At 32.9% G+C, this 11,076-nt stretch overlaps 1 protein-coding gene across 1 annotated transcript; it reads left to right on the forward strand.

The window, feature by feature from the left end:
• Nucleotides 1-5,558: 5,558 nt before the first annotated feature.
• LOC142531116 (acid phosphatase 1-like) lies at nt 5,559-7,263 on the forward strand. The gene is made up of 3 exons (XM_075637150.1): nt 5,559-5,986; nt 6,604-6,813; nt 6,951-7,263. Exons 1-3 carry the CDS (start codon nt 5,592-5,594, stop codon nt 7,126-7,128), a joined length of 783 nt encoding a protein of 260 aa, XP_075493265.1. The 5' UTR covers nt 5,559-5,591; the 3' UTR covers nt 7,129-7,263.
• Nucleotides 7,264-11,076: the final 3,813 nt, after the last annotated feature.

An 11,076-nucleotide genomic window follows, 5' to 3' on the forward strand; every position in this document is an offset into this window, starting at 1 on the left:
TTAAACTAAAATGGCTTTAGTTCAATGTATCCATCTCGATTTTGCTCATATATGATCGGTTGCAGTGCCGCTGGAGTTTAACGGTCATACTCGTTAACTTCATTTTTGATTTAGTTTGGTCAGAAGATAGATGATCTATGCAGCTTGAGTTGATTACGAAAGGTTATTGACCTTTTAGAAAGTCAAAGTTGACTCATAGAGGCCAAAGATTATTATCCTTTAAGAAACTGACCTTTGAAAATGCCAAAATTTATTGTCCTTTCATAAACTAACTTTACGAAATACCAAAACTCTTTGAACATTCCCTTGTGAAAGTACTTTTATTTACTAGTTGAGACTAGACATGATGTTCTTGAATTATTTTGTTTTTCTTTTTTTTTTTGTGAAGTAAGAAATACTTTACACAAGGTATCACTGATATAGTTCAATTCTATGATTATATTCTTTATGGCCATTAACACATGCTTGTTTATGCAATAAGGTCTAGAATCGAGCCGTGAAATTTCTTTGAAATGTCTCACTTCTCTCTCACATAGTTGTTTCTAAATAAATAAAATCAATATTGTTCCGCTCAATTATTGACAATAAAGATCATTAAAAGCTATTTTTTAACCATAGGAACAGACAAGAGATAATTCTCCTACGGTGATTCACCAAATCAGTGCAATTAGGTTGTCCAATTGAACTTAGTTTTTGGGATTTCTAGTCAGCATAGGTTGAGTTTTCCTTCACACCAATTTATTCTGTTGAGTTAAGTGATATTCCACTAGAGGATTTCACAACCAACTCACTGTTTAACCCTTTGGCTAGTGGATCTGCTATGTATCTTTTAACACTAAATAATCAACAAAGATAACTCTACTCGAGACTAAATGTCTTTTGGTATTATATCTACGACGTATATATTTAGACTTACCATAATACATATTGGTTTGTACTCTTCCAATCACATATTGGCTATCACAATGTATACATATAGTCGGCACATGTTTTTCACATCCAAGAATATATTCTGAGAATAGACTTAACCATTCAGCCTCTTCAGCACATTTGTCAAGGACTATAAATTTAGACTCCATCGTAGAAGATTATCATGCAATTGATGCACCTCCTAGTGTGAATAGAGATCCACTAGTAGAATTTGAGTCTTTCACATCACTGTATCCTTCAATTATAGCAGGATATTTGGTATAGTGTAGTTCACAATCACGAATATATCTCAAGTACATCAGAAATCTCACAATTTCTTTCTAGTGTTCAGATTTTGGATCACTCGCGAATCTACTTAGTTTGTTGATGTCTTACTGCATAGGCGATATCTAGTATTTTACAACTCATTAAGTATATCAGACTTCTAATGATCCGAGAGTATTCTAATTGAAAAACACTCTCACTTCGATACTTAGATAGATGTTTACTCATATCTATTGGAGTTTAGTCAATGTATAATCTTCCTTGTTGAATTTATCTATATTTTGTCAACATAATACCTTCTGGGGTTCTATGGATTTTAATTCCAAGAATCAAATATGTTAATCTCATGTCTTTCATATCAAATCTCGAGTTCAAAAAATTATTAGTAGATTTAATTATCTTATTATTGCTCTCATTAATAAGAATGTTACATATGTAAAGACATAAAATAACATATTCATTTTTATTGTCTTTAACTTATACACATGTGTTACACTCATTGACCTTAAATACATTGTCTATCATTACTTTATCAAATCTTTCGTGTCGTTGTTTTGGTGATTGTTTTAAACCATACAAAGACTTCACGAGTTTACAAATCTTGTTTTTCTGTCCAGACACATAAAATCCTTTAGGTTGTTACATGTAAATTTCATCTTCTAGATCTCCATTTAACAAGTTGATTTTATATCTTTTTGATGTACTTTAAGATTCTGCATGGTGACAATTGCAAGTATCATTCTAATTGAGGTTATTCTCATTATCGAAGAATAAATGTCAAAGTAGTCAAACCTTTCGTGTTGACTGTAATCCTTGATAACCAATATGACTTTATATTAATCTATTGTTTCATCTTATTTCATTTTCTGTTTAAAAATTCATTGTAACCTAGTGATTTGCTCCCTTGTGGAAGATCTACTAAATCTCATGTATGATTTTGTAAAATATATTCAATTTTTGAATTAATTTCCTCCTTTCAATAAGGTCTCTAAGATGAATTAACTTATTCATTAAAGCTATGAGATTCACTTTCTAACATGAAAATAATAAATCCGGACCAAAGGAATTTTCTACCCCTAGCTTTCTTGCTACGTTTGGGTTGAACCTCATTGTGAACATCTTGGTCTTTTCTCATGGTTTCATATGATCTTTTACAATAACTTGATTATGCTTAGATTTGTTATGTTCAAAGAACAAATTAAAGCATTTCTTGATTTCATTATTATATTCTTCTGGATATCAGGTATTTGAGATTCATGCACAAGAAAAATATAAGTGTTTTTTTTGTGAATATCCAATAAAAATACAATCAAAAGTTTTTTGTCCTATTTTTACCTTTTTCGGAGTAGGTTGTGCCATTTTGGCAAGACACCTCACACTCACAAATATTGGTAAGAAGGTTTTCTTCATTCTCATAACTCATATGGACTTTTAGCTTATTTCTTTCTAGGCACCTTGTAAAAGGTAATTTGCTGTTAATATAGCTTCGTCCGACACATTCTGTAGTAAACCAGAACTCAACAATAATGCATTCATCATTTCTTTTAAAGAACGATTCTTTCTTTCTGCAATGTCATTTTGCTGAGGAGAATAAAATGCAATTCTTTCATGTATGATTCCATATTGAGCACAAAACTCAGCAAATGATGATTCATATTAATCTCCATGATCACTTTTTAGCGCCTTAATTTTCTTGTTAAGTTAATTTTCAACTTAATTTTTGAAAAGTACAAATTTATATATGGCTTCATATTTATTTTTAAAAACATACAAATAACATAATTTTGTGATATTGTCAATAAAAATAGCGAAATATTTATTTCCAACATGCGTTTACACTTATTTTAAATCGCAAATATATGAGTGAATTAAATCAAGGGGTTCACTGTTTATTTCAATAGTTTGGAAAGACGACCTTGTTAGTTTTGCTTCAACACAAGTTTGACATTTGTGGTTTTATCAATATGGAATGTGAGCATGTTTTTCAAGTTAATTAATCGAAGAATTATATAACATATCGTAGTCTACCACGCCAAAAATTGGAAGATTCAAGCAAATAAGCAGAAGCATTCACTTTATTTATTTTCAGCTTAACATCCATTACTTTGAGCTTAAACAATCAATCACTAACATAACCTTTTCCGAGAAACATTCCAAATTTTTTATAAAACAAATTTTTCTGACTCAAAAACAACAAGGAAGCCGTGATTATTCAAAAGAAAACTGAAAACCATATTATTTCGAATTTTCGAAACATACATCACATTATTGAGATTCATTTCTTTCACAGGGGTCATCTTCATTATCACATTTCCTTGGCCCTTGATATCAGATGTAGCAGAATTTCCCATGTACAATTTTCACCATTCTCGAATTAGAATAACAACACATAGATTCATATTAGAAACCTCTTTAGACATGTCCTCCTGCATATTTATCTCTATATGTTTCTTGCATTCAGAATCTCTGTGACCTGGACCACTACAATTGAAACGTTTCCTTATAAATATTTTCTTGAATGCATTTTTCTTGGGTCCAAACTGGAACTGATATCATCCGACCCAATCAATTTCTTGACTTTCGAGTTGTGTCCATTCTCGACTATGTTGGCTTTAGCAGCATAAATATTGATAAACTTTCTCTCAGACACCTTGGTGTTCCTTCAAGAACAACTAGTTCTTCCACATTTATTTCTTTTCGTTTATGTTTCAAATAATTCTTGAAATATTCCTAAGCCGGTGACAATTTTTCAATGATGACTGCCACTTGAAAAGTTTCACTCAACAACATGCCCTCTGCATGAATACCATGCAAGATCACTTGGAGTTCTTGAACATGACTGACTGATCATTGTTTTGGAGTCTAGCATTTTGAAGTCGAAGAATCGACCAATGATAAATTTCTTGGCTCTGACATCATCGATTTTATATTTTTGATCTAGAGACTTTCGTACTTTTCGAGATGTTTTCTTTTCACTATATACATTATACAGTGAAGAGCATTCATTACATAGTTTCTACACATAAAATATGAATGATGTCATGAATTGACATCACTAGCACTCTGCATGTTTCCTTCCGTCTCAATAGGGTTGGGAGCATCCTCAGTCAGAAATCTTGTCAAGTTAAAGGTAGTGAGATAGAAAAACATCTTCAGTTGTCACCCCTTTAAATTTGAACCGTCAAATTTCTCCGGTTTGTTAGGAAACGAAATTTGGATCATTCAAGTCATTCGAACCACGAGCCATATCTGAAACACAAATCACGTAATGAATATTTCTAAAACCTAATATGTTTTAAGCTTGTTGGCGAAAAATAAGTATACACTCGAACTATTGATTATGGATGAAATGATATCATAATTATAAATTACAACATTGTGAATAATACAATAACTTAAAACTTCATAAGATATTGGAACCTTGATATATGATATAACATTGTTTTGATCGGTATTACAAATAAAAATCTGTGGGACTTTCGTACGAAATACATACTCTTCAATGTTTAACACGTTTTTGTTTTTGTAAAAAATGAAAAATATTCCTTTTCTAATACGAATAGAAACAAAAAAAAAAAGAAATTTCAACGCTTCTCAGTATGCAAAGATTGCCACTTTTTTCATTTAATATTACATTTTAAATTCGTGAAAATATATTTCTTTTCTTTTTTTCTTTGTTTCTTTTCCGTTTTAGAGCTGACACATATAAAATTGTTTCCAAGAGTAGACACGATAAGATATTGATTGGAGTGGCGGACAGGCTTTTTACTTATAGAGGTCGTTCCTCGACGACGTCTTAATTTAAATTTCATTTAGTTTTTAAAAATTTGAGTTATTTGGTAATAATACATTCTATATTTTATTTAATTTTCAAACATTTTCGAGATATATAGCTATTTTTATGAAAAATAAATCAATTTTAATTACGATCAATAATTGGAAAACTTATAAAAATAAATAATAAAATTAATAAAAACTCTAGATTTACGGGTAATCATGAATATGAATTGCTGCTCACATACCAAAAATGCGTGCTACCAAATATAGTATGAGTTAATTTATGTTACTCATATTGTTTCTCTCTCTGTTATAATATTATTAGATCATATATATATTTTATAGAATAAATCTTTTATGAGACGGTCTCACGAATTTTTATCTGTGAAACAAATCAACCTTACCGATATTCACAATAAAAAGTAATAATCTTAGCATAAAAAATAATATTTTTCATGGTTAACACATCCGTAAGATCGTTTCACACAAATTTTTGTCTATTTTATATTTTATATAAGTTGAAATATATATTGATTATTCTAATACCTTTCGGATCTGCTTATAAATACATACATACCCTTCAAAAATATTCTCTCAATTAATTATTATCTTCTTGGAAAATGGCAGCTTCGGTCTTTCTACTGATATTCGCCATTGTTGTATCGACCTGCAATGCAGCTAACGAGTTGCATACATCAATTCACCTCCTCCGACCACGGCCTGGCTTCGGCCGCCAACTTGTGGAGGGCGTGGACTGCCTTAGCTGGCGGCTGGCGGTGGAGACCAACAACCTCCGGAACTGGAGGCTGGTGCCGGAGTCCTGTGAGAAATACGTGGGCAACTACATGCTGGGAAAACAGTACAGACGCGACTGCAAGGCGGTGGCGGACGCCGCCTTGGAGTATGCTAGCAGCCTGAATCTCACCGGAGACGGCAAGGATATTTGGGTTTTCGATATTGATGAAACTACGCTCTCTAATCTTCCTTATTATGCTCGCACTGATGTTCAATTCGGGTAATTCATAAAATTCAACTTTATTCAATTTTGAGTGTGTTTTAATTCAGGTCTTCCGATTTGTTTGAATAATTACAGTTTGGCTCAAAAAAATACATTTTGTTTTGATAAAAATTCGTATCAAGCTTCGTTAAATATTAAAATTATAAATTATTATTTTAAAAAAATTATAATTAATAAACATATTTTCTCCTAGAGAAATGCAAAACCCAATTCCCTTGTTTATCGAGTTGTTCATCTTTTTCGATCTCGATTTCTTCCCCCAAAATTTTGACCAATGTTTCAAAAATTCCCATTAAATTTGAATTAAAAAATAGGAAAATTAAATATTTTACCCCATTTATTTCACCATATTTTTAAACAACACACAACACATGGAATAAATGAATTAATCATGACCAAACACAAATAGTTGTCTCAAATACTTGCCCGTGAGACAACTATTTGTGGAGGGACACCACAAATAGTTTTTCACGAGTATGTATATTATTATATTGTTTTTCACGAGGACAAATAATATATAGAATGTATTTATATATATTATATATATTGTTTTTCACGAGTATATGTATTATTATATTAAAAAAATTATTTAATTATACTATATTTATTTTCAGGGCAATACCATACAATGACACGAAATTTAACGAATGGGTGGCGGAAGGGGAGGCACCGGCGATTCCGGCAGTGCGGTATTTGTACAACAAACTGTTGACTATAGGGATTAAAAATGTGTTCTTGTCGGGAACAAATGTGAGATTCAAAGAAGTAAGGATCTCAAATATCCACAAAGCTGGTTACCGCAGCTGGGAAAAGATCATTCTCAAGTAAATCACCCGTCGTAATTTTTTTACGATCACTTTTTTTCTTTAATGGGTTTTCATGTTAATTTGTTCTACGATGTTGACTGATTGGAAAATCCAATTTTTTTTAATGATGTTTTTTTTTTTGGACCAATTGGAAGGGGAGAGGGAGATAAGGGTTTGTCGGCAGTGGCCTACAAATCGAAGAGGAGGACCGAGCTTGTGAGCCAAGGCTACAGAATCGTGGGCAACATCGGAGATCAATGGAGCGATTTGCTTGGGGACAATGCAGGAAGCCGCACATTCAAAGTGCCTGACCCTATGTACTACATTGCTTGATTATTATCATTATTATTATTTATTTATTTATTTATTTATCTATCATGTATTTTGTGATAATTACTTGTCGTGATGACACGTGTCAAATGTTTTCGTGTAATTCGGAAATAAATAAAACGGGATTTTGGAATTTTTTATGCTCTTGTTCATTAAATATTTGAGAGGGATTCTAAATTTTTATACCTCATCTTAGATGCATATATGTTAAAATCGATATAGATGGTAGAAGGATGTTAAAAGTTAATTAAGATTGTGTTTGAATCGATGAATTTGAATGAAAATGTTAACTAAGATTGTGTTTGAATCGATGAATTTGAACTCCATTCAAATTGTTTAGTATGGTCTATGGATATGGATTCAATCTTTTGGCACTTTCGTTTTAAAATTTGGACAATTATTTGTTGAGAAAAATACATATAACACACAATCTATCGTACTAATTTTTTAAGAATTTGATGATGGATCACCATGTTATCCAACGAATCTTGATATTCAAGATCTACGTATTCTTTTCTTTGACAGAATCTTCCAGTTTCTCTTCAAAACTATCTTCCATGATGTGGGTAGATAATAAAAAAGTGATAACACGTGATCCGGAGTTCATAACTCACATATAAATAATGTCTATCATTAATTTCTGATATTTCTGTTTTAACCCATAATAAAAAAGAGTAAATCTCTTGTGAAACGGTCTCACGAATCTTTATCTGTGAGACGGGTCAACCCTACCGATATTTACAATAAAAAGTAATACTCTTAGCATAAAAAGTAATATTTTTCATGGATAACCCAAATAAGAGATCTGTATCACAAAATACGACCCGTCTGACCGTCTCACACAAGTTTTGCTATTTAAAAAAAACAAAAATTATATTCATGTTTTTATACATGAAATGCTCACAATCTTTTTAGATACATTAACCTATAGAAATAGGTGATAAATATTATCAATGTTCCAAAAATCCAAATGATATTGGACCTCGCACAAAACAGGTGAAATCCACCCCATGGATTTAAAATAAAAATAAAAATGTGGAGAACACATGGTAGAAGTCGTTTCATGATGATGGAAGCTTTAGGCAGTGTGTCTAATCCATAATGACCGACAATAATTAAGCTAGGCGCATTGGGAATTCCATCATTTTGCTTCTTCTTCATCCAACAAATCCACCTTCACCCCATAAAACTATACACACAAAGATTCAGCACTAACTCGTGGTGGACCGGTCTGTCTGATCATCAGACTATGCATAATATAGCATCAATATCACCAACTCATCTTGGCCAATCTTTTATTTAAAAAACAGTAGGCTAGGCAAATGAAACGAATCGTCAATTATTTCGAAACTGCATAGTTTCATTTTTCACTTTTAGTCCTTCATTTTTATCCTAATAAGATTGCCCACCATGAGGGTAGAGTAACAATTTTTGGCTTTGAGGGCAACAATCGTTTAGACCAATGTTGCCATTGCTACAATGAGTGACGACGATATTGTGAGAAATGAAGAGAGCAAAATTGAATGACTTTCTTCCATCTCATACGTACACTATATAGCTGTACTACAAGGATAAGAAATACATAAAAGGAGGAACAAAAAGTTGTTACAACAAATTCATCTAATCTAGTTGATAAGATAAAACTAAATTCAAATATGAAAATAACAAACAAAACTAAAAACACTCATATTATCCAACACCCCCCCTCAAGTTGAAGTCGGGATTGAAATGTCGAGAACGCCCAACTTGGGAAGTAGCCGGCGAAGCGCATCACCACTGAGAGGTTTGGTAAAGATGTCCGCTAATTGATCACTAGAACGTAGGTAGACAGGAGCAATAAGACCTGCCTGAATTTTTTCCCGTACAAAATGGCAATCAATCTCAATATGTTTTGTGCGTTCATGAAATACAGGGTTCTCGGCAATGTGAATAGCAGCTTGACTATCACAGTGAACAGAAATTGGTTTTTCATGATGGTGGCCCAGATCTGAGAAGAGATATCTTAACCATTGTAATTCAGAAGTGAGTGCAGCTAGAGAACGATATTCAGCTTCTGCAGAAGAACGAGAAACTGTGGATTGTTTCTTGGTTTTCCAAGAAATGGGGCAAGAACCAAGCATGGTGATATAACTAGTGGTGGATCGACGAGTAGTTGGACAACCAGCCCAATCAGAATCAGCGTATCCTACCAAAGTAAGAGAACTAGATGCAGGAAGAAATAAACCCTTACTCACAGTTCCTTTTAGATAACGAAGAACTCGGTATGCAGCATCGAGATGACTGGAGTAAGGGCATTGCATGAATTGACTAAGTACATTTACGAATTACGGCAAATTGAATATCGGGTCGAGTTACAGCGAGGTATAGAAGTCTCCCCACGAGTCGACGATGAACTGCTGGATCAGAAAGAAGAGTGCCATCATTTGATCTCAAACGAAGGTGTTGTTCCATAGGAAAGTCAGATGGCCGGGATCCGGTCATTCCAGAATCAGATAAGATATCAAGAATATATTTTCGTTGACATAAAAAAATCCCTTGTTTAGAACGGGACACTTCAATACCTAAAAAATACTTAATATTACCAAGGTCTTTAATGGAGAAAGATTGAACAAGAAAATTCTTGATATCGGAAATTGCATCATCATTGTTTCCAGTGATAATAAAGTCATCGACATATACAAGAATGAAAATAGAAATCGGATCACGCATATATGTAAAAAGACTATAATCTGTAATAGATTGATGAAAACCATGTTCTATAAGTGTGCTTGAGAATTTAGAAAACCATTAACGAGAAGCTTGTTTAAGACCATATAGAGATTTGTTTAATTTGCATATGCGAGTCTCACCCTTATGAGAGAATTCTGGAGGAAGTTTCATATAGACCTCATCATTGAGATCACCTTGTAGGAATGCATTGTTGACATCAAGTTGGTGTAAAGACCAACTTTTTATGGCAGCAATGGAAAGGAGAAGACGAACAGTGACTAGTTTGGCTACTGGTGCGAAAGTATCATGATAGTCGATACCTTCTATTTGAGTGTAGCCTTTGGCAACTAGACGAGCTTTATATCTTTCAATAGAACCATCTGATCGATATTTTATTTTGTAAACCCATTTACAACCAATAGGTGATTTATTATTCGGAAGTGAACATAAAGACCAAGTATTGTTGGATTCAAGAGCTTGAATTTCTTTTGCCATGGCATCACGCCATTCGACAGATTTCATGGCTTGAGAAAAAGATTTTGGTTCATTGTTTTTAATAAGATTAGTGAGAAATACACGATGAGAATGATTCATATGAGTTAAAGAAAAATAATTTGCAAGCGGAAAATCGGTCGAGAGAGAAATATGATTGCAAATGTAATCTTTCAAATGGGTGGTCGTCGGATTCTATGATAATGATTATTGGTTATAGGAGAAGAATCCGTTGGAAGGAAATTGGTAGAGTTATTAACTGGAGAAGATGTTGGAATGTCCACTGAAGAAACATTGGAGTGACCAACTACATTATGATGAATTGGATTGCTAGAAGAAACATTAGGAGATGTATTAATCGACTGTATGTTATAATCAAAAGATTCATTATCATCGATTGGGGTGATGGAGATTGAATTTTTTGATGAAGGAGAAGGGAGATCATGATACGGGAAAGTTGATTCATGGAATACGACATCGGGATAAACATATATTTGACGAGTCTGGAAATCATATATAAGATACCCAGTTTGACCATATGGATAACCAACAAAGATTCCAGGCCTGGCCCTCTCATCAAATTTATGGCGAATATTCATATTTTTTGCAAAACATAAACATCCAAAAACACGAAGAAATGAGTATGATGGAACATTCCCAAGTAAGACTTGATGAGGTGATTTATAGTGAAGGACTGGAGTTGGAAGTTTGTTAATGATAAAAGCAGATGTGAGAATGCAGTCACCCCAA

The sequence above is a fragment of the Primulina tabacum genome, chromosome 17, assembly GCF_025594145.1.
Source record: "Primulina tabacum isolate GXHZ01 chromosome 17, ASM2559414v2, whole genome shotgun sequence".
NCBI classification, from domain to species: Eukaryota; Viridiplantae; Streptophyta; class Magnoliopsida; order Lamiales; family Gesneriaceae; genus Primulina; species Primulina tabacum.